Here is a 27926-nt window from a genome sequence, read left to right as displayed (position 1 = left end):
CCGGGATGGTGTTATTCCCAAACACCACTGGCTTCTCTCCTCCTGGAAATAATTCCTGATCAGGACAGACCATGGATAATATTCCTGTCCTGCTGCCAAATGAGATTCCTAAATGGTAAATGAAGGAGCAGTGAAGGAGCTGAGGCTATCGTCACTGAGGTGAACCCGGCCGCAGGGAGCCTGTAAACAAGTGGAGTTCTAAGATCTGTCACCCTGTGGGGAACTTGTAATCCCGGGGTGGGGAGCTGTCCCTCCTTCAAAGGCTCACAGTGCCTGGGTAAGGGAATGCACTTTGCTTCATCAACAATATTAACCTGGACAGATCTCTGATTGTGGTGTTACGCTGCAGGCTAGTCTCTCCAAGTGTAGGGTTTGCACTCTGTCCTGGTTCCATTGTAGTCCTGCCATGTACAGAGGCTTCTCTACATTCCAGCCACCGCTGCGACACACATTTTGGACAGTTTTCCCATAACAATGTCAGAAGCTGTGTACAATTGCCTGTTTGGATGTGACATTCTGTGTATAATCCTGTAGCTGCAGCATTAATCCCAATGTTCGTTCCCATTGTGTACTGCTCAACGCAAAGGATAGTCCTCTATTTGAATCATTGCAATTGGTTTTATGTTCCTTTCTGTGCACTGTTAGACCCTGTGTAAGCCCCTGTGACTTACACTGTACATCTCCCAGAGGGCACAGTTATACACCGTAAACCATAAGCTCAAGATAAAGAGAGAATGCCCAAATGGAGAACCAACTGTGATGGTGAGAATGAACTGTATTAAGGAGAAATATCTTTTACAGGTCCCAATTACGGTGCCCTGAGAATCCAGAACAGCCCAAGCAGATTGTGGCTGAAATCTGCTGCTAACAAAACAGGACATAGATCTCTGTCTAAATTTAAAATTCAACGACATTGTCCACAGTCAATATCTCATTTGTTTCATCTGTTGATCTGTTCCTTTCTCTGGAATTCATGTCCTGTTAAATATTGTTCAGTCACACATGAGTCAAATAACCAAAGTTAAACTGCACACATCTTGTTAGGACTCGTGCAGTCGGTCCAGGTCCCATCACATGCCAGTTTGTGTTGGCTGTCCAAGAACCGTCTGTCCAAAGCCAAGCGTCAATCTGTCAGAGAGAAGGAAAATCATTCTTTTAAATTCCGAATGCTGTCGCATTAAACAATTAGCAAGGTTATAATATGATCTGAATCATTAAAAATTGTTCCCTAAAGTCAATTATAAATCACCACTGGCTGCAGCGGACAGAGAGCTGGGGCCTGTCACATGTCCATTCAGTCGATGGCTGGAACTCCAGAAGGTTTATAATCTCCTGGAAAACTACTCATGCAGGAGGTGCTCCGAATTACGAGAGCCTGGTGTAACACAGTTTGGATTAGCTAACGTCACTACTGTGGACACAGGAATATGGAGATTCTGTGGCTTGCCCATTTCAGAAGTTGGTAACCCCACAGTGACAGAGAGTTGACAGGTAGAGGGAATGAATGATCACGAGATTGACCAGAAGGAACTGCCTCCTGGAGCCAAGTGTCCAGGAAACCTCCCCACTCTCTGATACAACACATAGTCTCAAGCCCAGATGCCAAATCACCAACTGATATCCCAATGTTTCCCCACCTGAAACATAAACTGCAGATGTGTTCACTGTCAATTTCCCAAGAGTCACCAATTCCCATTGTTTCTTACTTTGTTGGAAGTCCTTCATGTCACTCTCAGTTGAACGCTTCCTTGAAGTCATGGTTCATAACTCTCAGCTCACCTCCACAGTTCAGCTTTATTAATCTATGTTTCACCCACAGCTGCAGTTGGGACAGGTGCCAAGCTGAACATCTGGCATTGGCAGAACTCAAACTGAACAACAGGTTATACCTTTGCAAGTGCCAGTTGGTGGCAGTGTTCACAACCAATTACATCACTTCCCTGATGAAGGAGTGAAGACTGACATGAGAATAATTGAGGGATTTGGATTTGTCCTGCTTCCTCTGGGTAGGACAAGCCTGGGCAGTTTTCCACATTGTTGGGTAGATGCCAGTGTTTAGGCTGTGTTAGAATAATATGGGTGGAGAAATGGCTAATTCTCAAGCAGAAGCCTTCAGTACCATTGCAGACAGTTATTCGGGCCCATAGCCTTTATGGCATCCAATCTGTTTTGGAATATCTTTCTATCACATGAAGTGAATCACATCAGTTGAAGACTGGCATCTGTGACATTTGAGAGATCAGGGGCAGGCCAAGATGGATAGTTCAATCAAAGATCCTATCCTTCTATTGCACCAATAATACCCGATACAGGCAGGGATTCTATCCAACTTCCCTTAACTTTCCTTCATAAAAGTAGAATACTTTGGGTATTCAGTTCCCCAAGTCAGTCACCCCGTATGCATGTCTCTATAATATGACATCCTTTGGAGTTTTGCTCCAAATTTCTCCACTTTTGTGACTCAATGACAAATTAATTGACGAAAAGTTAAACATTTCAATGGAATGCCCAATGTTGGAGCGCCGTTGACAACATGATGTCTGTGCTGACAACGACGGCAGTTTAAGCAGCACTACTTTATGTGAATCGATGCAAACTGGCTTTTGATACCAGTCAGTGTGGGTGCTGTTTTAGTACAAGAAGACAAGATGAGGATCAAATGACCTGTCAGTAAACTTTCTCATAAAATTAAATGTGTGTCCACTGAAAGTTTCAATGTTGGAGAGACAGACACTGAGTCTTGTGCTGATTGCACAGAAATTCCATGCTCACATATCCAGGAACACTGCAGAAACTCACATTTGTATGAAGCATCACTGATTTGTATATTTTGAGAGATTTTATGACACTAATTTAACACTGTTTGATTGGATTTTGATGTTACAAACAGTTTGAAAACTTGGGGCAGCACAGTGGCTCAGTGGTTAGCACTGCAGCCTCACAACACCAGGGACCTGGGTTCCTCTGCAGCCTCAAGCAACTGTCTGTGTGGAGTCTGCACATTCTGCCTGTGTCTGTGTGGGTTTCCTCCGGGTGCTCTGCTTTTGCCCCACAGTCTAAAGATGTGCAGGCTAGTTGGATCGGCCGTGCTAAATTGCCCGTTGTGTTCAGGGGTGTGTGGGTTATAGGGGTATGGGTCTAGGGGGATGCTTCAAGCGGCAGTGTGGACTTGTTGGGCCACAGGTCCTATTTCCACATTGTAGGGAATCTAATCTAATCAAAATCATTCAAGTGACCAGCAAAAACAAAGTTATAGTGGTCAGTTTGTGAGGAGCAAACACGAAGGAGACTGAATGGTGTGATCTGAATGGACTTGTGTAGGATGTGGTAACAAACACTGATGTGTGTTTCATGCAAATTATAACTGAATAGGTAATATAGAAACAAAGTTGTTTCAACACATTTTGATAAAGTATGAAAATACGTCTTAAGGGGAGAAGTGCAATAAAATGTGGATGTTGTACATTATGCATTGAGAAGTGGATTTCAAGACAGAGGGAGATGGATGTCAGTCAGTACAATGAAGTGAGAAAGTCATTTGGAAATGCATCATTGAAAAGAAATGATGTGATTGCAGTTCAGTGCCTATTCAGAGCTCCTGTCATGCTAATAGACATAATCTTTACACAACTGAGTTATAGAAAGAGTCAACGCATCCAGATCATTTGCTGTATTTGCCGCAGAACACAATGTTTCAGATCTAATTTAGAAGAACCAAGAACTCAGTTCTCTGAGATGGACAATCAAGTGTTTGTGCACAGGAACCAGTGACAATCGTCAAAGTGTCTTGTCCTGTGAAGCATCTAAACCAGAGAAGTTTGAATCAAAATTTGTCACTCACCAGAATTGTGGAAGTTCAATGCCAGAGGACTCAGACCAGCTTGTGAAATAGCCTACACTCTCCAAGCAAAAGAAACTGGGGAGAGGCAATTATGTAAAAACCTAAAGCAGTGAGATAGAAATGAAATGTCTCTGGAATTGAGTATCTCTTCAGGATAGTGTGGGGAAACAGGTTGAAACTTTGATTTGCTGTTCATTTTAGAGATATTTTTAATTGTATGATCTAGATACTGCTGGCTTTGTTTGTATTCCTTATTTTGTCCAATAAAATTCTATTCTATTGTTGACAAACATAAACAGCCACATGCACTTATGGTTCAGTGAGCATTTACCAATGTAGCCAACGATAAAATGTAAAAATATAATCTGTCATGCCAGGGTTCATTCCGAGAGTTTATTTCTAATCAATCTGTTCAGACATGGTACGGCACAATTGTAGAGAAGGTGAGCCTTGGTTCAAACATGGAGAAAAGAGTTGCTTTCCAGAGGTGAGGTGAGAGTGGCTGCCTTTGACATCGAGGCCATATTTGAGCAATTGTGGCATCAAAGATCCCGAACAAAAGTGGAATCAGTGGGGATAGGGGAGGAGACTGTCTGCTGGTTGGAGTCATACCAGATCCCTCAGAAAGTTGTTGAGGCTGTTGGAGATCAGTCACCTCAGCTCCAGCACATCCCTTAAGGAGTTCCTCAAGTTAGTGTCTCAGGTTTCACCATTTTGAGCTGTTTCATCAATGATTTTCCTTCCATCATTAGGTCACAGGTGGGGATGGATGTTGATGATTATACAATGTTCAGCTCCATTTCCAACTCCACAGGTTCTGATGCAGTCCATGTCCATATGGAGCAAGACGTGAACAATTTCCAGGCTTGGGCTGACAAGTGTCATGTGACATTTGCATCACACAATATGAGGCAATGACCACTGAAAGAAATCCCGTGAGTCCTGTTCACCCAATTTACTTTGTCAACCGTGCCCAGGAGTCTATGCTCTGCAAACAGGCTCTCCAACCAGGGAACTGCTCTTCTACTCATTGTTGCAGCAAGTAAACACTTCAGAGGTTTTCAGTGCAACTTAAAGTGAGAGCGTTTTCAGATAGAAAGCATTTAATATTGCTGGTAGCTTCAAAGAGGCAACTATTTACTGCAAAGAACATTAGCTGTTGTCCTTGCAGCTGTTTAAGGACCTAATGTAGCACCTGATGGAATTCATTTCCTGGGACAGCCATCCGTTCATTAATAAAGCAGAAATTGATCATTTATCTTTTCTAAGGTATCCGTTTATCAGAACTGTCTCGAATGGGCATATGCAGCATTCTTTTACTGAACATCTGGCAGTTCTGTTCAAAAGTGCCATTGTATTTCACTGTGAGTCGGCTGTTAATTTTGCTTAGCTTTTGTCCACCACTTGCTAAGCAGGCATGGGCTAGTTAATGTGTTCAAGTCCAGGTCACCTTGACACCGTTGTGCTGTCTCCTGCCCAGTATAGTATTGGAAGAGCAGAAGGGTAGAAAGCATCAGTGGGACAGCAGGGCTGCTATAAACTAGACTCACAGTAACAAACACATCACTCATCATGCAATTTTTATTCGTGGCTCAGAAACTAAGGCAATACAGTCATCATGGACTTTGACAACAACTACAAGCAGATAGGAGCACGAGATCGTCTCCCAGACAGGATCCATGGAGCAGCGATTGCTTCTTTCACGGTGAGCAAGGACACGGCAGTTTGTAGGAGCAAAGGAAGGAGAATTTCACATTGCAAGATTCATCGTTCCAAGGAAGTGAATTCGCTGCAAGAAAGAAAGAAAAGTTCAGTAAATTGGACAACTATTTGTATGATTGTTTCATTCTCTGTGTTTGGGAGTATCAAGGACTTTGTCTATTTCCTCATTGCTTTATTCAGGACATTTGTTGCAATCTTAAATTTACTGGGTCAGACACAACGAGAATAACAAAACCAAATGAATATTTTCTGTTAAAGGTTCAACTGGATGTGTAATGTTTCCACTGTTCTCTGAAGGGATGAATGTTTGGCTTAAATATTGTAAGGGTTGACCCTCTATCTGGCTTATGTTCTGATTTTAAACAGACACAGCATTTCATGATTGTAACAAGGTCAGTGAAGTGGAAGTCAGAGAATAAGAGTTCACTGACTGGGGCTGTTATTCAGGATCAGTCAGGGAGTCCTGGCTAACAGGTAAGAACAGGAGTATCAGCCATCCTGTACAGAGATAATAGGAACTGCAGATGCTGGAGATACTAAGATAACAAAGTGTGGAGCTGGATGAACACAGCAGGCCAAGCAGCATCTTAGGAGCACAAAAGCTGACATTTCGGGCCTCGACCCTTCATCAGAAAAGCGGGATGGGGAGAGGGTGTTGAAATAAATAAGGAGAAGGGGGATGCGGATCAAAGGTAGATAGAGGAGAAGATAGGTGGAGAGGAGACAGACAAGTTAAAGGGGCGGAGATGGAGCCTGTAGAGGTGAGTATAGGGTGGGGGTTGGGTAGGGAGGGGATAGGCCAGCCCGGGGAGTACGGAGGGGTCAAGGGAGCGGGATGAGGTTAGAAGGTAGGAAATGTAGGTGCGGCTTGAGGTGGGAGGAAGTGATAGGTGAGAGGAAGAACAGGTTAGGGAGGCGGGGCTGAGCTGGGCTGGTTTTGGGATGCAGTGGGGGGATGAGAGATTTTGAAGCTGGTGAAGTCCACATTGATAACATTGGGCTGCAGGGTTCCCAAGCGGAATATGAGCTGCTGTTTCCGCAACCTTCGGGATGCATCATTGTGGCACTGCAGGAGGCCCATGATGGATATGTTGTCTAAGGAATGGGAGGGGGAGTTGAAATGGTTTGTGACTGGGAGGTGCAGTTGTTTATTGCGAACCGAGCGGAGGTGTTCTGCAAAGCGGTCCCCAAGCCTCCGCTTGGTTTCACCCATATAGAGAAAGCCCCACTGGATACAACGGATGCAATATACTACATTGGCAAATATGCAGGTAAACATCCGCTTGATGTGGAAAGTCACCTGGGGGCCTGGGATGTGGGTGAGGGAGGAGGTGTGGGGGCAAATGTAGCACTTCCTGTGGTTGCAGGGGAAAGTGCCATGTGTGGTGGGGTTGGAGGGGAGTGTGGAGTGGACGAAGGAGTCCCGGAGAGAGTAGTCTCTCCGGAAGGCCGACAAGGGAGGGGATGGAAAAATGTCTTTGGGGTGGGGTCAGACTGTAGATGGTGGAAGTGTCGGAGAATGTTGTGTTGTATCCGGAGGTTGGTGAGGTGGTATGTGAGGACAAGGGGGATTCTCTTTTGGCAGTTATTGGAGGGACAGGGTGTGAGGAGTGAGTTTCCCGAAATGCGGAAGACACGGTCAAGGGCGTTCTCATCCACTGCGGGGGGTGGGGTGGGGCGGCGGGGGAAGTTGCGGTCCTTGAAGAACGAGGGCATCTGGGATATGCGGCAGTGGAATGCCTCATCCTGGGAGCAGAAGCAGTGGAGGTGGAGGAACTGGGAATAGGGGATGGAATTTTTGCTGGAAGGTGTGTGGGAGGAGGTGTATTCTAAGTAGCTGTGGGAGTCGGTGGGCTTGAAATGGACATTGGTTGCTAGTTGGTTGCCTGAGATGGAGACTGAGAGGTCCAGGAAGGTGAGGGATGTGTTGGAGATGGTCCAGGTGAACTTGAGCTTGGGGTGGAAGGTGTTGGTGAAGTGGATGAACTGTTCGAGCTCCTCTTCGGAGCATGAGGTGACGCCGATACAGTCATCAATGCAACAGAGGAACAGGTGGGGTTTAGGGCCAGTGTAGGTGCGAAAGAGGGCCTTTAGGCCATCTGCATGAGGAATGCAGGTGTACAGGGACTGGACGTCCATGGTGAAAATGAGGTGTTGGGGACCGGGGAATTGGAAATTCTGGAGGAGGTGGTGTCACGGACGTAGGTGGGGAGCGCCTGAACAAAGGGGGAGAAAATGGAGCCCAGATAGGTGGATTTGAGTTCGGTGGGGAAGGAGCAGGCAGAGACAATAGGTCAACCAGGGCAGGCGGGTTTGCGGATTTTGGGAAGGAGATAGAAGCGGGCCATGCGTGGATGGGAAACAATGAGGTTGGAGGCTGTGGATGGGAGGTCACCTGAGGTGATGAGGTTGTGGATGGTTTGGGAGATGATGGTTTGGTGCTCAGGGTTGGAGTCGTGCTCTCGGAGGCGGTAGGAGGAGGTGTCAGAGAGTTGGCGTCTGGCCTCATCAATGTAAAGGTCAGTGCACCATACTACAAATGCGCCTCCTCCATCTCCATCTCAGGCAACTACCTCGCAACCGATATCGACTTCAAGCCCACCGACTCCCACAGCTAGCTGGGATTCTCCTCCTCCCACCCACCTTCCTGCAAAAATTCCATCCCCTGTTCCCAATTCCTTTGTCTCTGCTGCATCTGCTCCCAGGATGAGGCATTCCACTCCTGTACATCCCAGATGTCCTTGTTCTTCAAGGAGTGCAACTTCACCACAGCACCCCCCCCCCCCCCCCACCGCAGTGGACGAGAACGCCGTTGGCCCTGTCTCCCGCATTTCCCACAACTCATCCCTCACACTCTGTACCCGCAATAACTGCCAAAAGAGAATCCCCCTTGTCCTCAAATACCATCCCACCAACCTCTGGATCCATAAGACCATAAGACATAGGAGTGGAAGTAAGGCCATTCGGCCCATCAAGTCCACTCCGCCATTTAAATCATGGCTGATGGGCATTTCAATTCCGCTTCACTGCACTCTCCCCGAAGCCCTTGATTCCTTTTGAGATCAAGAATTTGTCGATCTCTGCCTTGAAGGCATCCAACGTCCCGGCCACCACTGCACTCTGCGGCAATGAATTCCACAAGCCCACCACTCTCTGGCTGAAGAAATGTCGTCTCATTTCAGTTTTAAATTTACCCCCCTCTAATTTTAAGGCTGTGCCCACGGGTCCGAGTCTCCCCACCTAATGGAAACAACTTCCTAGCGTCCACCCGTTCTAAACCATACATTATCTTGTAAGTTTCTATTAGATCTCCCCTCAACCTTCTAAACTCTAATAAGTACAATCCCAGGATCCTTAGCCATTCATCATACATTAAACCTACCATTCCAGGGATCATCCGTGTGAATCTCTGCTGGATACGCTCCAGGGCTAGTATGTCCTTTCTGAGGTGTGGGGCCCAAAATTGGACACAGTATTCTAAATGGGGCCTAACTACAGCCTTATAAAGCCTCAGAAGCACATTGCTGCTTTTATATTCCAACCCTCTTGAGATAAATGACAACATTACATTCGCTTTCTTAATTACAGACTCTACCTGCAAGTTAACCTTTAGAGAATCCTAGACCAACACTCCCAGATCCCTTTGCACTTCTGATTTGCAAATTTTCACACCGTTTAGAAAATAGTCTATGCCTGTATTCTTTTTTCCAAAGTGCAAAGCCTCACATTTACTCATATTGAATTTCATCAGCCATTTCCCGGACCACTCTCCTAAACTGTCTGAATCTTTCTGCAGCTTCCCCACCTCCTCAGTACTACCTGCCTGTCCACCTATCTTCGTATCATCGGCAAACTTCGCCAGAATGCCCCCAGTCCCTTCATCCAGATCATTAATATATAAGGTGAACAGCTGTGGCCCCAACACTGAATCCTGCGGGACACCGCTCGTCACCAGTTGCCGTTCCGAAAAAGAGCCTTTTATCCCAACTCTCTGCCTTCTGTCAGACAGCCAATCCTCAATCCAAGCCAGTAGCTCACCACGAACACCATGGGCCCTCACCTTGCTCAGCAGCCTCCCATGAGGCACTGTATCAAAGGCCTTTTGGAAGTCTAGATAGATAACATCTACTGGGTTTCCCTGGTCTAACATACTTGTTATCACTTCAAAGAATTCTAACAGGTTTGTCAGGCATGACCTCCCCTTACTAAAACCATGCTGACTTGTTCTAATCTGACCCTGCACTTCCGGGAATTTAGAAATCTCATCCTTGACAATGGATTCTAGAATTTTACCAACTACCAAGGTTCGGCTAATCGGCCTATCATTTTCCATCTTTTGCCTTGATCCTTTCTTAAACAAGGGAGTTACAACAGCAATTTTCCAATCATCTGGGACTTTCCCTGACTCCAGTGACTTTTGAAAGATCACGACCAAAGCCTCCGCTATTTCCTCAGCCACCTCCCTCAGAACTCTAGGATGTAGCCCATCGGGGCCAGGAGATTGGTCAATTTTCAGACCCTTCAGCTTTCCTAGCACTTTCTCTTTTGTAATGCCTACCATACTCAACTCTGCCCCCTGACTCTCCCTAATTGTTGGCATACTACTCATGTCTTCCACTGTGAAGACTGACGCAAAGTACTTATTAAGTTCTTCAGCTATTTCCTTATCTCCCATCATTAGCCGTCCAGCATCAATTTGGAGCGGCCCAATATCTACTTTTGCCTCTCGTTTGTTTCTTATGTATTGAAAGAAGCTTTTACTATCATTTCTAATATTACTAGCTAGCCTACCTTTATATTTGATCCTCTCCTTCCTTATTGTTCTCTTTGTTATCCTCTGTCTATTTTTGTAGCCTTCCCAATATTCTGATTTCCCAGTGTTCTTGGCCACTTTATAGGCTGTCTCTTTTTCTTTGATATATTTCCTGACTTCCCTTGTCAGCCATGGCTGTCTAATCCCACCCCAGATAATCTTTCTTTTCTTTGGGATGAACCTATGTACTGTGTCCTCAATTACACCCAGAAACTCCTGCCATTGTTGCTCTACTGTCTTCCTCGCTAGGCTCTGCTTCCAGTCGATTTTCGTCAATTCCTCTCTCATGCCCCTGTAATTATCTTTATTTCACTGTAACACCATTACATCCGATTTTGCCTTCTCTCTTTCAAACTGCAGACTGAACTCTACCATATTATGATCGCTGCCTCCTAAGTGTTCCCTTACTTTAAGGTCTTTTATAAAGTCTGGCTCATTACATAGCACTAAGTCCAGAATAGCCTGCTCCCTTGTGGGCTCCATCACAAGCTGTTCCAAAAAGCCATTCTGTAAGCATTCCATGAATTCTCTTTCTTTGGATCCACCGGCAACATTATTCACCCCGTCCACCTGCATGTTGAAGTTCCCCATGATCACTGTGACCTTGCCTTTCTGACATGCCCTATTTATTTCTCAGTGCATCTTGCGCACCGGTCCTGATCGCTGTTAGGACGTCTGTACATAACTCCCATTATAGTTTTTTTGCCTTTGTGGTTCCTCAATTCCACCCACACAGTTCCACATCTTCTGACCCTATGTCATTTAGTGCCATAGATTTAGTTTCATTCTTAACTAACAAGGCAACCCCACCCCCTCTGCCCACCTCCCTGTCTTTTCGATATGTTGTGAATCCTTGAATGTTTAACTGCCAGTCCTGAGCTCCTTGCAACCATGTCTCTGTCATGCGTACCACATAATAATCATTCAAGAGGATTTGTGCTGTTAATTCATCTACTTTGTTGCGAATACTACGAACATTTAGATAAAGTGTCTTAATGCTAGCTTTCTTATCATTATTAGAGTGGTTGGAAATCCCAAGATGTCTTAAGTTATCCTTCCTTTTTGCTGTATTCCTAGTCTGCCTCAAGCTTAAATCCACCTGTACACATACTATCCTGTTGCTTATCTTTCCATTTAACTGCATACTCCCTGTCTCTTTCACTTTCCCTTCCCCCGACTCACTAGTTTAAAGTTCTACTGACCACCCTATTTATCCTTTTCACTAGAACACTGATTCCAGATTGGTTCAGGTGGAGACCGTTCCAACGGTGCAGATCCCTACGGTTCCAAAACTGATGCTAATGCCCCATGAAATGGAATCCCTCTTTCCCACACCAATCCCTTACGTATGTGTTTACTTCCCTAGATAATAAAATGTGAGACTGGATGAACACAGCAGGCCCAGCAGCATCTCAGGAGCACAAAAGCTGACGTTTCGGGCCTAGACCCTTCATCAGAGAGATGCTCCTGAGATGCTGCTGGGCTGCTGTGTTCATCCAGTCTCACATTGTATTATCTTGGATTCTCCAGCATCTGCAGTTCCTATTATCACTGTTTACTTCCCTAACTTTCTTTTCCCTATGCCTGTTGGCATGTGGCTCGGACAGTAATCCGGAGATTATGACCCTTGAGGACCTGTACTTCAATTTCTTTCCTAGTGCTTCATAATCCCTGAACAGCTCCTCTACCCGAGCTTTGCCGATGTTGTTAGTCCCAACATGGACCACAACAACTGGATCCTTCCCCTCCCGCCCCAATATCCTTTCAAGCCGGTCGGAGATGTCCCGCACCCTGGCACTGGGCAGGCAACACACCATGCGGGACTCCCGATCCAGCTTGCATAGGATACTATCTGTCCCCCTAATTATAGAATCCCCTGTAACAACTACCTGTCTTTTTGCTCCCCCCTCTTGAATGACCTTCTGCACCACGGTGCCGTGGTCAGCTGGCTCATCCTGTCCCCAGTCCTTTCCCTCATCCATACAGGGAGCAAGAATCTCATACCTGTTGCTCAAGGACAAGGGTTGAGGCTTCTGCACTCCTGAACTCTGAATCCCCCCACCTGCCTCACTTACAGTCACACCTTGTCCCTGAACACTTTCTGAATTGGAGTTATTTCATCTACCAGGTGTGACAGCCTCCTGAAACAAAGCATCCAGGTAACTCTTCCCCTCCCGGATGTGCCGCAGAGTTTAAAGATCAGATTCCAGATCATTTACTCTGATCCGGAGTCCTTCCAGCAACCAACACTTGCTGCGATGTGGTCACTGCCGTTCACAATGGGATCAGCCAGCTCCCACAGCATACAGCTACAGCACATCACCTGTCCAGCCATCTCTACTTATTTAGTTAACTTTTACAACTTATGTATTAAATGCTTTCTAGTACTTCACTGCTACACTCTTTTTCAATTAAGCAATTAAACTTTTAATAAATTACACAATACACAAGGATATAAATTGAAAAGCCTTACCTTAACAACACACGAGAGTCCTTCTCAGTTAGAGCTCCCACTCTTTCTGCTGCTGGAACAGGAATGGAGAGCTCCGACGGTCAAGGTAGGTATTTGCTAATCTTTAAAGCAGAGACTCACCCACCTGTAGGTCTCTGATCAACACTCCCGCTCTTCCTGCTGCGAGTCTGTGGACTTTTAATTAGGTTTGAGGAGGATGGAGGGAGGGAGGCCCTACTGCGTAGGACCTGGGGCTTCAAGGTAAGTGCTTAAATAACGGTCACTTACCTTCCCAACTGCTTCTCGGCTCTGAACTTCACTTCCGCCCGGCTCCCGCCGCTCTCCGCTGAAAAAAAGGCCGCTGGCTTCGAGGTAAGTGCTTAAATAACGGTCGCATACCTTCCCAACTGCCTTCGGGTCCAAACTTTACTTCCTCCTGGTTCCCGCCGCTCTCCGCTGAAGAGAAATGCATCATCCTCTGACACTTCCACCATCTACAATCCGACTCCACCATCAAGGACATTTTTGCATCCCCTCCATTGTCTGCCTACCGGAAAGACCACTCTCTCCGGGACTCCCACATCTGCTCCACACTCCCATCCTACCCCACCACACCCGGCACCTTCCCCTGCAACCGCAGGAAATGCTACACAAACCCCCACACCTCCTCACTCACTCACATCCCAGGGCCCAAGGTGACTTTCCACATCAAGCAGATGTTCACCTGTGCATCTTCCAATGTGGTATATTGCATCCGCTGTATCCGGTGTGGCATCCTCTACAGGGGGGAAACCAAGTGGAGGCTTGGGGACCGCTTTGCAGAACACGTACCCTCAGTTTGCAACAAACAACTGCACATCCCAGTCACGAACCATTTCATCTCCCCCTCGCACTCCTTAGATGACATGTCCATCCTGGGCCTCCTGCAGCGCCACAATGATGCCACCCAAAGATTGCAGGAACAGCAACTCATATTCCGCTTAAGATCCATGCAGCCCAATGGCATCAATGTGGACTTCACAAGCTTTAAAATCTCCCCTCTCCCCACTGCATCCTAAAACCAGCCCAGCTTGTCCCTGCCTCCCTAACCTGTTCGTCCTTTCACCTATCCCCTCCTCCCACCTCAAGCCGCACCTACATTTCTTACCTCGAACCTCATCCCGCCCCCTTGACCTGTCCGTCCTCCCCAGACTGACCTATCCCCTCCCTACCTCCCCACCTACACTCTCCTCTACAAGCTCCATCCCTGCCCCTTTAACTTGCCTGTCTCCTCTCCACCTATCTTCTCCTCTACCCACCTTTGATCAGCCTCCCCCCTCTCCCTATTTATTTCAGAACCCGCTCCCCATCCCCCTTTTCTGATGAAGGGTCTAGGCCCGAAATGTCAGCTTTTGTGCTCCGAAGATGCTGCTTGGCCTGCTGTGTTCATCCAGATCCACACATTGTTATCTCAACCATCCTGTTCACTCTGAGAGCTGGCCCTGAGGGAGCTGGATCAGTGTCAAGAACTATACACCTGTAAAGAATGTGTGACTTGATGATGGGATGTGACCTGTGTGGAGTTATTTCACAGTGAACAAGATGTGTGAGGATTGTTTGTCAATAAGCCATGGAGTCATGCTGTGTAAATGTCATACAGTTCATTAAACCACACAAACACTGCAAGGAAATAGCTTCAAAGGACAGCCTGAACAGACTGGCTTGAGGTCAAGGTTCATTAAAACTGAAAGCTAAACCTTTTTGCTGAGAAAACAAGCATTTATGTCAGTGAGTGGAAGATGAACTGCTGTGTTTGATGGCATAGTTTTGATGTTTGCCGATGGTCAAACTTATCAATCACTGAACACAGGACATCGCCAAGGTTTGATCACATGGGCTGGTTACAAGAACACCGCGTATAAGGAGATGTGCCCCAGGGTGACAGCGACCTAGCTCAGGAATAGGGGGTTGTCTGATCACCAGCTGGGGCAGGCTGAGGCCCAGCAGCTGATCACATGCTACAGCCTGATGTTGGACAGTCCATGTTATCTGGGTCACTTGTGATTGTAAGTACAAGGTCAAGCTGTGAAATCATCCTACTTTTGCTGCAATTTGTAGAGTACCTTGCTTCAACAAAGAGCAATTGGGTGTATCCTGTAGTTGATAACAATACAGCACAGAACAGGCCCTTCAGCCCTCAATTACCAAAGTCAGGCAGACAGACCAGAACAGATATGAACAAAAACGGACAAGAGTATCGTTTGTGAATAACCTGGGAGGCTTCCTGAGTTTACTCTGGACTGAATTCCGCGTCTGTTTTGCATGTGGACAGCACAGATTCTCCACAGGGATAAACAGTCTCCGTCCCTATGGAACAGGCATCAGACAACTGGAATAGTCAGTGGGATTTCAGTTTAGAACAATCTATTTGGATTATGTAGTTCTAAATAAAGGAGACAAATTCTGTAGAAAGGGGCAGGGATGTTTGGTGCATTTGGAAAATGAGGGCTGGATCTCAGATGGTTGATCCTGTTCCTCAGCTGCAGCCTGTGTTGTGTCATGATCAGCTCAGTGTGTGCACCAGTTCAATGATCATGTCATTGTGGGTCCCACAGAGACGGACAATTGAGCAGAAGCAGAAAACTTTAATGAAAACGGAGGATGCTCTGTTCTCGACATCTCAGGACCCATCACTTTTAACAGGTTTAACTGCAAGGTGACTGCCAAAGGAGCTAGAAGTAAAGCCCTGACCAAATCTCTTCCAAACAGTTATTTACCAGGAAGTATATCTCTGAATGTCACCCTTCATATCATAAAGAAATACTTTAACTTACATAAAAAGGCATGCACACATTCTTCCCGTGAGCTGTGATCATTGGGTTCACCTTTAGCCCAAAACATAAAATCTGATGCAGATCCATCACTCCATAGAAAAGTGCCCTCCTGTTGAAATAACAATCAGATCTTTTCAAAAATATGTAATTTTCTCACCAGAAGTAATGTAATGCAATAACTCAGGCAACATTACCTTGTGGATGTCGCTCAAACCGATCCATGTTTCAGGATAACGGTGTTGGGATTTATGTACCATTTCTGCAAGAATGTTCATCTGCTCCATCCAGTGCAGGGAAGCAAGATGGCCCCCTACAGCCAAGTCTCGGCAATGCAGCTGGAGATTAAATTATAAAGGCAATTTGTCACTTGTTACGTTTTTGCATGAAATATTCGAACAAGACAATTGACTAGATTCACTGTAGAAACTCTTATTTTGCAGAATAGGCCAATAAAACTACAGACTCTTGCTGCATGTTTGCAAGGACCTGATATGGGCTGACTCCAAGCTTCAGTGAACAGTGCCACACGGAAGCTGATTATTTCAGAGCAGTCTCATTGTGGCTTCAAACCATCGATTGAAATGTCAGTAGCTTCTGTGCGACTCATATGGGGCTGGGATTGTGGTCGAATGTACACTCTGCTTCCTGTTCTCTCCAAGTTTTGTCTGAACACAGCTGTCAATACAGATGTGGTTAATCACTACAGGCCATGACACTGTGCAGCAACAAATTTCTCATAATGACTGCCCCACAGCATACTGATACCTTGTTCATCTTAGATCGTTTTCTGAGAACATCATGCGGCTCGATAGAAACTTAGAATTTAACAACTTGTCGCAGTAGGGATTGTGGAGTTACACAATGAATGGGTCTGGTTCATGTTCAAATGAACAGACAATGGGTGATGGAGATGGGTGGAATCTTGTCAGGGTGAACAACATGGGATATGGAGAGAGATGTGGCAGAATGATGTGAGAGGTTCAGCAAGACCAATCTCAACATCAGGAACAACTCTCTGCAACTTTGAAAAACTTTATCAGCAATGAGGTGACATTCTCACGAGGTGGTGATAAGTTCCCTGTTGAGGAGGAATAATCTTTGTGAACTGCACATCTTGCCTCATTAATATGCAGCTTCCCTCCTACTCCCTGCCAGGAGCAAATGAGATGCTGAAAATTCAGAGAATGGAGAGCGACTACCAGACAACGTCAACTCACTACTTGCTCCATTAGGACCTTCACGATGGACACCAGGCTCAAATATCTCCTGGCATACTCCATGGGCACCCCGCCATATGCCCCCCACATCCACAGATACTGGCATCTGACATGTGCCAGCGTCTAAAATCCTTCATGGCACATCTCTATTCGACTTGCATTGTGTTACTGCCTTTCACCTCTGCACCTTGGCAGCACCCTGGTAAATATCACTGCGATGCTGCAGCAAAGACTTTGTGTGCTCAGAGATACACACCAGCTGCTGGACTGCACCAGGCTGCACCTTCAGTCTGTTGGCTCTCAGTCTGAGTGATCACCTACTCAGCCTAACCAGGTGGAAAGATTGAACCATAGACAAGAGGCAGGAATAGGCAATTCAGTCCATTGAATATACTCTACCATTTAATTAAATCATGGATGATCACCCAACTCAATCATCATTCCTAATTTCTTACTGATCATACGAACTGCAGATGCTGGCCTGCTGTGTTCATATCGCTCCACCCCTTGTTATCTCCAATTTCTGGCTGCTCCCTTTGATCCGTGAAGCCTTAAGAACAGTTTTAACGGATATGAGCACAGCATCCCTGCCTTGTCCCTCAGTTACAGATCGCAGGCTTACAGTAACTCAGTATTGCCGTGATGTTTCAGACAGACTCAAAGCTGAGAAGTTTGTCATGGTGTGATCAGTTCTCAACCAGGTCAAAGGAGGCAGCCTTCTCTCAGGGGGTCCCAGCACAGTAAGGCAAGGGCAGCCAGGGGCTTGGACATGGACAATTAACTGCTTGGAGCAGTCGGAGTCAGGAAGCTCAGAAGTGCGATATGGGCATCCCGTAACCCGTCCTGACTCCCTCTGCCCTCGTGTGAGCTGTTGCTGTCTGTAATGAGAGAGGGTCAGCAACTAAAGGAGATGGAAGTGAGTGGCACAGCTGCTGCTTTTGGTGCAGTTCCAAAGGTTCTCTGAGCAAGTGAGTTGGTAGCACCTGAGGGTTTACAGGGCCAATGGTGTCAGGGGATGGGGTAGGTAACAGCGATTGATGGAAAATGTTACGTGACTGAGTGATGAGCCTTATTGTGAGATGGGTACAGGGTGGAGAATGACTGTGAGGTATTGGAGAGTAGACAGTGGCACTTACCTTGGCACGGTGGAGAAGACCATTGTCCTCTCTCCAACATTGCTGGGCTTTCCTGCAATGGCAGGGAGATCCTGACCTTATTGCCAAGAGTGGGGCATGCTGAGAAGGTCTGGTTTCATAGTGTCCACTGCCAGTGCTGTGGGTAGTTGACTTACCAATGCTACACCATCCCACCACCAGGATCTCCAGTACCTGTCTGTAAAGAGGTGGTGCCAAATTTCCCTTTTCTGCCATGCCCCAGGGCACTCAGCTTCAATGAGAGAAACCCTCTGTGAGACTCAACGGAACAGAACCTTAGTCAACAAACATAAGACACGGCCTGAGAGGTGGGATTGCAGATTGAAAATGAATGTGGAAATGAGAAGGAAGTTTATCCCTGAGGATAAGGCCCATTACTATCATTGTGTTTAATTTGTGATTGTACTGTGCATTGTGGAGAATGTAACCTTCAGCTACACACAGCTTTAAAGTTGCTGCAATTGACAATTGCAAAACGTTAACATTCAATTCTGTCCAATAACAGGAGAAGGGCATGTTGCTCATCTGTCAATCAGTCACTCAGAATAATGTGAGAGTCACTGAAGGAGTTTGAAGGTTAGCTAGAAAAGATGGGGAACATGGGATACAGACAGTAATAGAAGCCAACTCTGTTTCACCAGACCCCACAAGTGAACTCTGTTTTCTCCTTCACAGATGCTGCCAGACCTGCGGAGCTTTTCCAGCAACTTTGTTTTTGTGTCTATTTTAGCAAGACTGCAAACATATGCACTGCAGGAAAGCAGCTCAACTGCACAGAATCTGTGTCGGGGGACTCCATAAGAGACGGATCACTCTGTGCTATTGGACCAAACTGAGGGAAAAGTTCAGGAACTAGCATGCAACCAAGAGTCTGATTCAGGGGAAATCTGGAGAATGAGGAAGTTGCTGACTCTGTGGTGTGGTTCAATAGGAGCCCATGAGCATGAGTACTTCAACTCAGCTGAGAGCATTGGAATTGAAAAGCTCACAAACAGTGTCTGCTGGATGCAACTGAGTAAAATTGGTTTTGGGATGTGGTCAATCCCTAAGTAAGATGAGCTTGGGGTGATTTAGGTATCACTGAGAGCTGGGGTTACGCTGAAACTGAGTACTGGAGTGCAGGTTTGGAGCGTCAGGGAGCTTACACCACAGAAAGGAGGGGGATATCGACCAGAATGGGTGCACTCATTGACTGAGACGAAGGAGGGAAATAAGGTCACACCCCCTCCCCACTGCAATGCACAATGATAAATGAGAGTTTAAAAGTGAGCCCTAAGATATCCTGTACCATTGCTGTGAATTATCTAATTTTTTAGTTATCCTGGGAAAGGTCAGTTCAGACATTAATTTTTCTTTTATCGATACTTGAGTACATACCCATTATAAAATTTGGCTCAACTGTGGACAGGAAATGCAATGGGTGTACGGAGGTTTATTATTTCAGATCATGGTTATATACAACATACTTTCAACATTTCCAAAACTAATGCTAAAAATACGATATCATGGAAATCCTAACCACTAAGGCCCGAAATAAATCATTCCACTTTACTTCCCTGCTAGAATTCCAAGTGGAGGTACAGCATTTGAATGCAAATCCAAACATAGAACAGAACAGTATAGCACAGCAAACAGTCCTTCAGCCCACCATTCCTGTGATGAAAGTAATACCTGCATATGGACAGTTTCAGTCAATTCCCTGGCTGTTCACATGTCTGTCTAAATAGCTCTAACATGTATCTTCAACCATTAGATTGTAGCAATCTAGCTGCCAGCTGCCGTCTGTATAAAAAAAACCTGCCTCATACATGTCCTTTAAACTTTTCCCCATCACCCTAAACCTCTGCCTCCTAATATTTGACATTTTCGCCCTGAGAGAAAGATTCTAACCATCCATAGAACATAGAACATAGAACATTACAGCACAGTACAGGCCCTTCTGCCCTCGATGTTGTGCCGACCTGTCTTATCAATCTCAAGCCCATCTAACCCTCACTATTCCATGTACGTCCATATGCTTATCCAATGATGACTTAAACGTACCTAAAGTTGGAGAATCTACTACCGTTGCAGGCAAAGCGTTCCATTCCCTTACTACTCTCTGAGTAAAGAAACCACCTCTGACATCTATCCTATATATTTCACCCCTCAATTTAAAGTTATGCCCCCTCGTGCTCGCCGTCACCATCCTAGGAAAAAGGCTCTCCCTATCCACCCTATCTAACCCTCTGATTATTTTATAGGTATCAATTAAGTCTCCTCTCAACCTTCTTCTCTCTAATGAAAACAGCCACAAGTTCCTCAGCCTTTCCTCGTAAGACCTTCCCTCCATACCAGGCAGCATCCTGGTAAATCTCCCCTGCACCCTTTCCAAAGCTTGCACATCCTTCTTATAATGCGGTGACCAGAACTGTGCACAATACTCAGAGTGCGGCCGCACCAGAGTTTTGTACAGCTTCACCATAACCTCTTGGTTCCGGAACTCGATCCCTCTATTAATAAAAGCGAAAAAACTGTATGCCTTCTTAACAACCCTGTCAACCTGGGTGGCAACTTTCAAGGATCTGAGTACATGGACACCAAGATCTCTCTGCTCATCTACACTGCTAAGAATCTTACCATTCGCCCAGTACATTGCCTTCTGGTTACTCCTACCAAAGTGCATCACCTCACACTTGTCTGCATTAAACTCCATTTGCCACCTCTCAGCCCAGCTGTGCAGCTTATCTATGTCTCTCTGCAACGTACAGCATCCTTTGTCACTATCCACAACTCCACCGGCCTTAGTGTCGTCTGCAAATTTACTAACCCATCCTTCTACGCCCTCATCCAGGTCATTTATAAAAATGACAAACAGCAGTGGACCCAAAACCGACCCTTGCGGTACACCACTAGTAACTGGTCTCCAGGATGAACATTTCCCATCGACTACCACCCTCTGTCTTCTTTCAGCAAGCCAATTTCCGATCCATGCCTCTCTAGTTTATGTCTGAGGTTGCCTCTGAGCCCCCGATGTTCAAGTGAAAACAATCCAAGTTTGTCTCATCTCTCCTGATAGCCAAAACACTCCACTGCAGCAACATCCTGATAAACCTCTTTTACACTCTTGACAGAGCCACCCCTGGCTTTCTATGGTATGGCAACCAGAACTGGACCCAATTTGTCAAATGTGGCTAAACTAATGTTTTATTCAGCAATAATAGGAACTGCAGATGCTGGAGAATCTGAATTAACAAGGTGTAGAGTTGGATGAACATAGCAGGCCAAGCAGAATCAGAGGAGCAGGAAGGCTGACGTCTCAGGCCTAGACCCTTTATAGGCCCAAAACTTCAGCCTTCCTGCTCCTTTGATGCTGCTTGGCCTAATATTTTATTCAGCTGCACAGTGACTTGACAACTTTTGTCCTCAATGTCCCCACTGATGAGGGTATCCAAACTGTACATCATCTTTACCGCCTTCGCCACTTGTCATAGAATCATAAAGCACGGGAACAGACGCCTCAGTCCAATTTATTCATGGAGACCAGACATCCCAATCTGACCGAGTCACATTTGTCAGCATACTCATCTGGACCCTTCCTATTCATAGACCCATCCAGATGCCTTTTAAAAGTTGTAATTGTACTCACATCCAATGCTTCCTGTAGCTGCTTGTTCCACACATGCACCATTCTCTTTGGTGAAAACCTTACCCCGCAGGTCCTTTTTCCATCTTTCACCTCTCACCTTAAACTTCTTGTTTTGGACACCCCACCCTGGGCATAAAGAGTTTCAGCATTCACCCTATCCATGCCCCTCATGATTTGACAACCACTATGCAGTCACCCCTCAGGCGATGAGTAAAAGCGCCAGGCTATTAAACACTTGCTGTAACACAAACCCTCCAGTCATCCGAGAAAATCCTTTCTGCACCTGCTTAAGCTTACCAACGCCCTTCCTACAGAACTGTGACCAGAATCGTGTTGCCATGTTCAGTGAAACCTGGGCTTGTGATGGAAAATAAAAATATAGGTGCAGACGTGCACCCCAAGATCCTTCTGTATGTCAATATTTATCATGGGCATGCCATGTACTGTATACTTACCTCTTGCATTTGGCCTCCCAAAACGCATCACCTCACACTTGTCCAGATTACACACCTTACACCATTTCTCTGCCCATATTTCCAACTGATCTTTATTGTGCTGTACTCTTGGACAACCTTTCTCACTATCCACAATGCCAACAAAGTTCGTGTCATCTGCAAGCTTACCAATCATTTCACCAACATGTTCATCTCAAATAATACTTGTAAGTTATCTATATAACAGCACAACGAAGGTCTCAGCACTAATCCTTGCAAAATGCCCCTCCACCACTACACCCTACCTTCTGCGGCCAAGCCAATTCTATATCCAACTTACACTGTGAATTCCAAGTGATTTAATATTCTGGACCCCAACCTCCCGTGAAGGGATTTTGTCAAATGCTTCAGTAAACTCCAAGTACACAAGGTCCACTGCCCCACCCTGATCAGGCATCTCGGTCAATTGCTCAATAAACACAATCACCATTGAGAGACATGACCTCTCCTGCGCAAACCCATGTTGATTGTTTCTAATAAGTCCAGTCTGTTCCGAGTGTGAGTAAAAACCAAAGATGTTGAATGTGTTATGTGTGGTAATATATGTAAAACTGTAGTCCAACTGGAAGGTAGAAAATTAATTGAGCACGCAGATATGATGGAGCAAGTGAAAGACCTGAGGAAGTCACTCAATATAAAATCCCAGTCAACAAGCCAAACCCAATATTCGGGATGTGTTTAGGGCTTTTGAAAAGATCTGAATGCACAACTGATTGGCTGTCGATTTTTAATCATATCTGGGCTATTAAAACTTGATTCATATTAAACAATTTTTATTTACAGCAAAATTATTGGCAAAATCCTATATGTTTAGCAGAATCAATATCACAACTCATTTCCGCCACTCTTTCATTCAAAATATTATGGTCTTCCTGTTACCCCAGGTAATGTAACACATGGCTTCAGAAATGTCCAGATATGGACAGAAAGCGTCTTTCATTCTGTGTTCAGTCATTTCAGAAACACTGAGCAACAAATCCTAATAACTTACAAGAGAGATTCCAAACACTTACCTCAGCCTCAATCCAAGTCTTTTTCTCAGAAACAAACTTGTAGCAATAACCAAAATAAGCAATGCCACCTGAACAATTTCCATTGCCCAGTGGACTATGTTTCTCATCGCTCCAATCCAAATGTGTCGAATTCTGCACAGGCAGACGATCAGCTGCAGATTAAAACAAGCTGCAATAATCACACCTTTCACAGTTTATTTCTGTCCCAGAAGGCTAAAAACAGATAGGGTTTGCCTCATTGTGGGACTTTTCACCTGACTGCAATAACCTTCTTCACACACTCTTATGTTTCTTTACGTGGAAATATAGAGAATGTATTGCTCAGAGATATGCTGTTTAGCCCAAGTAGTCAGTGACAATGTTTACTTCCCACAGGAGTGTCTGATTTTTCTGGCCAGTTCCTCCATTTACTACCATCAGATCACTTCATTCCCTTCTACTGGCCTACTTTCCCCTCAATGGGACTATAAAATCTGCCTCCAACAGACCATATAATGGCAACTCTCACAGTCTCAGTACTCTGGAGGAGGTCATTTCCCAGGAATTCCTCAATGGGCTTGTTGATGATGAGCAATCCATCTAAAATGTCATCAAGTTGACTCCAAATTTGCACCCTTCTTTTGATTTCATGTTTAATCTCAGGAGAGCGTGACGAAAGAGGGAATGAACAGGAATGTGGTGCCAGGCTAAGAGAGACAGCTGGGTTGGGTATTTCCATCTGCCTTGGGCACATTCAGCCAGGAGGGGGAGAGGCAGTACGTCAGATGGGATAGTGAAGGAAGCTGTGCCCATATGGGGAGTGGACGGAGAGTGAATGGGAAATGTATAGACTCTCAAACATATGTCAATGGTTCGGTCATTGCTCATTTGAGGAGATTCCTCAGGTGCCACCTCTGTCAGTTTTCTCTAATTCACACAACAGGAGATCAATTACCCCTTCAGTTCACAGCACTAACCTGTCCTCATACACTATGTTAGGATGACCCTACCTGCTACATCACTGACAATCAATGTACTCAGCACCAATCCCAGCAGCAACATCATGTCCGCAGTGAAGTTCCTTTCCCCTCACCTGAAACACAACAAAAACAATTCACCGTCAGTGTCAAGGTTTCACAGTTAAGGTGGGTCTCTCCTGCTCCTGTTCTTACCTCAAACGCTCCATCTGTCTGTCTCTCCCTGTTGTCTGATGTGATGAGGTGTTAAGTCTTACTGTAAATATATACAGCAGATGGCGAGGTGGCAACGAACCGTTGAAATCAGATCCAACAGGTTTGAGAATTAATGATGTCCAAATTCCTGCTGACCAATCAGAGACTGACCACTCAGCACAGGAAGGATTGGAAACCATGAGAATGTTCCTGGAGTTACACATTAAATTGTACAACATGGCATTGGAAGAGCTCAGTGAGAAATGAAACTGTACTCATGGTTCCTGGCATGTGTAATCAGGCTGGGAGAGAATGTATTTCTCAGATTGGAAATTAATGAATGATATCAATGAGAATATTTACAATGTACTCTCCATTATATAGCATTAAACAGATCAAAATAAATGAATAATTATCACATAGATATGTGAAGTATTTTACGATTTGATCTGGTTAAGAAGATTGTTTTGCCCAGATCCCAGTTGTATCTGTCCTCCATGTCTCTCCCTGTTGGAAGGTTTCCTTCATCCAAAAGCAGCAAAATGATTGAATCTCTTTATAATGGACACGGTCCATTCAGAATCACTGCTAGCTTTCAAAAATTAACACAACTGATGTTTGTTCAGGAGTGAGAGTGAGGAACAGGGAGATAATGAATCTTGTGAATGTGGACACTAATTCATGTCTGTGTGGCTATGGAACTTTGTGGAAGAACTCTTTACTTACAGTTTGATCTGTACAGACATTCCCTCAAGACCCTGTCTGGAGATGTATTCTGTCTGACTAATCACTGGACAGGTACTGAAAGAGGAGGGTTGCTGGAAGTGAATACGGTCGATTAGATTGAGTGAAGTTCAGGTAAATTGCTGCTTAATTTGGAAGGTGTGTCTGGGGCCTTGCACAGTGATGGGATAGGAGGTAAAGAGCAAGAATGGCACCTTCTCTAATTGTAAGGAAAGGTTTCATTGAGGGGTGTGTGGGAAATGATGGGAATGGAGGAGGAATGGACTAGGCTGTTGCAGATGGAATGGTCACTGCAAAATGCTGATAAGGCAGGGGAGGGCAATATGTGTCTGTTGGTGCCATTCTGCTGGAGGAGATACAAATGGCAGCTTGTGGTTCTTTGCATGTGGAGGCTGCTGGTGAGTGAGAACTGGGCGTCTCTATCGTTGCTGTGAGTGTGAATAGAAGGAGCAAGGGCAAAAGTGTCTGCGAGGGTTCGAACATGGATAACAGGGAATCCCGGGTTGAGGAAAAATGTGGACATTTTCAAGGCCCTCCTTGGAAGAAGCAGCATCACATGAAAAACAGGTAGAATGGGATGGAGTCCTCACAGAATGCAGGGTGTGAGGCTGTAAAGTGCAGCTAACAGGTGCCAGTGCATTTGCAGTGGATATTGGTGACTTGTGCTCCCCCAGAAATGGAAGAAGAGATGTCGAGTAATTGAAAGGAGGAGTCGAAGCGAGGCCAGATGAAGGTGAGAGCAGCATGGAAAATGGAAGAGAACTGTATCAATATTTCAAACTGAGAATGAGAGAAGGAAGGAGCACGAATCATGTCATTGATAGACTGGAGAAAGAGTTGTGTGGAGACCCAGTGGTTCTGAGCAAGGAATGTCCCATTTGGCACACAAAGAGACATGTATATGCGGATGACACAGGGAATTACACTGAGTCAACAGAGGGATATAGACAGGTTACGTGTGTGGGGATAAACTTTGCAGATGGAGTATAACGTTGGAAATGAGGCAGTATGCAATTTGCAGGAAGAATCAGGAGCTAACTACTATATAAATTGTAAAAGACTGCAGGGAGCTGCAGCATTAATGGGTTTGGGGACATCTTGCATTGTCACACCAAGTGAAAATCCAAGCTCAGCATAATGTGGAGAGGTGCATGATTTCTGGATATAAGTATTATTTTTCTTCTGTTTTGATGTTGAACTGTTGGCCTGTGGGTTTCAGCCTGATTTTCCGAAGGTGGTTAACAACATCAGCTTTTCCAGAAGTATGATTTTAAACCAGTCTGTGTCACCTGAACTGTTAATGGAAATTTGCTTGTGCTTTGGCTGTTTTACAATTGGAGAGAGAAAAAATCCAAATCCATCTCCTCGCTGCCTCTCTATCAGTGCAAGACCGTGATATTAATTTAAAGAAGAAACTATGGAATGCCGGGCCAGATTCAGTTCTGTGATCTGATTCGTTCAGGAACCCATCAGCTGGAATGTTAACAAATGGAAATGTCGAACAGCGTTTAACAAGGGAGGTTTTATAACAAGTTGTACTTGTGCAATCCTCTCAGTACAATGCCCCAGTCATAGGGTCAGGGGTGAATCTGCCTTTTGTTACCCTTTGACCTTGCAATGATTGACACTGTCCTGGTGATTGGTTGGCTTCAACACCACCACCATTGCTGAGCTCCGGCTTCGATTGCTCACTTGAAAAGCGCATCCCAATGTTGATCTCTTCTCTTGCTCAGGTTAATTTCACTGGGCTGTCTTTATAAGCATTACATTTCCTGGGTAATACACACCTACATTTTAAAACTCCATTCGTAGCCTGTGGGCATCATGAGCTGTGCCAGCTATTATTGCCCATTCATAGTTGGCGTTGAGAAGGAGTTTGGGAGCTGTCTTCTTGAATTGCTTCTGTCCGTTTGCTGCAGTTACATCGACAATTCTGTTATGGAGGGTGTTCGAGGATACAATCCCAGCGACACTGAAGGAACAGTTATACATTTCTAAAGTAAATTGGTGACTGGCTCGTAGAGCCACTTGCAGGTGCTGGTGTCGCCTTGTTTCTGCTGGTCTTGTCCTTCTAGATTTATTGTTAGAGTGTTTGGAAAAAGCTCCCTGATAATACTTGATAACAAAGTGTGGGGCTGGATGAACACAGCAGGCCCTTCATCATCATCAGATGCAGGGCCCTGACCCAAAACATCAGCTTTTGTGCTCCTAAGATGCTGTTTGGCCTGTTGTGTTCATCCAGCCCCACACTTTGTTATCTTGGATTCTCCAGCATCTGCAGTTCCCATTATCCCTGATAATACTTGGTGAATCTTGACAATGCACGTTGTCGATGGTGTGCCCTGCCAATACTGTACGCCAATGATGGATGGAGCGATGGTCTGTTGGTATGGTGCCAATCGTACGGTTTGCTTTGCCCTGGATGGTATCAGCTTCTTGAATGGTGTTGGAGACACACATCCAAAGACATGGGGAGCACGCCTGGCTCATGCCAGATGGATAATGGATAGGCTTTGGGAGTGAAGAGTTGATTTTCTCACTGCAGGATTCTCAGCCTCAGTTCTGCTCTTGTAGTCTCAGAGTTTTTTCAGCGAGCCTTGTTCAAGTTCTGGTGAAAACTAATTCTGAGGAATGTATACAGTGGGAGGTTCAGCACTGGGAATTCTATTGAATGTCATGCCTAATGTTCAGACCCTGTCTTTTTGGAGATCGTTACTGATTGACATTTGTGTGTTATGAAATTTACTTGGGAGGTGAACATTGTAAAGGTCTTGGAGCATTTGGACACAGTTGGATCCGATATCTAAAGAGTCATAAATGTGTTGTGAATTGTTGGAATTCTCTGCCCAAGTCATTCAGTCAGTTTAACATAGAGATTGTTAGA

At 45.3% G+C, this 27926-nt stretch overlaps 1 protein-coding gene across 1 annotated transcript; it reads right to left on the bottom strand.

Moving 5' to 3' along the window:
* Positions 1-5438: 5438 nt before the first annotated feature.
* Positions 5439-26747, bottom strand: LOC132210970 (C-type lectin-like). Its single transcript, XM_059654767.1, has 6 exons — positions 26646-26747; positions 23987-24053; positions 23148-23299; positions 15836-15976; positions 15642-15750; positions 5439-5630 (listed from the first exon to the last, which is right to left on the bottom strand). Exons 1-6 carry the CDS (start codon positions 26745-26747, stop codon positions 5542-5544), a joined length of 660 nt encoding a protein of 219 aa, XP_059510750.1. The 3' UTR covers positions 5439-5541.
* Positions 26748-27926: the final 1179 nt, after the last annotated feature.

Source organism: Stegostoma tigrinum, chromosome 25 (assembly GCF_030684315.1).
Source record: "Stegostoma tigrinum isolate sSteTig4 chromosome 25, sSteTig4.hap1, whole genome shotgun sequence".
Classification (NCBI taxonomy): Eukaryota; Metazoa; Chordata; class Chondrichthyes; order Orectolobiformes; family Stegostomatidae; genus Stegostoma; species Stegostoma tigrinum.
The sequence above is the reverse complement of the archived record's forward strand: the minus strand, read 5'-3'. Positions and strand labels throughout refer to the sequence as shown.

Coding starts and splice junctions, on each gene's coding strand:
- LOC132210970 (XM_059654767.1), bottom strand. CDS start 26,747: ATGCGCTTTTCAAGTGAGCAATCGAAGCCGGAGCTCAGCAATGGTGGT. Junction 24,054..26,645: donor AATCATTGCAAGGTCAAAGG/GTAACAAAAGGC, acceptor TGTGTGAATTAG/AGAAAACTGACAGAGGTGGC. Junction 15,751..15,835: donor GTTTGAGCGACATCCACAAG/GTAATGTTGCCT, acceptor TTATTTCAACAG/GAGGGCACTTTTCTATGGAG.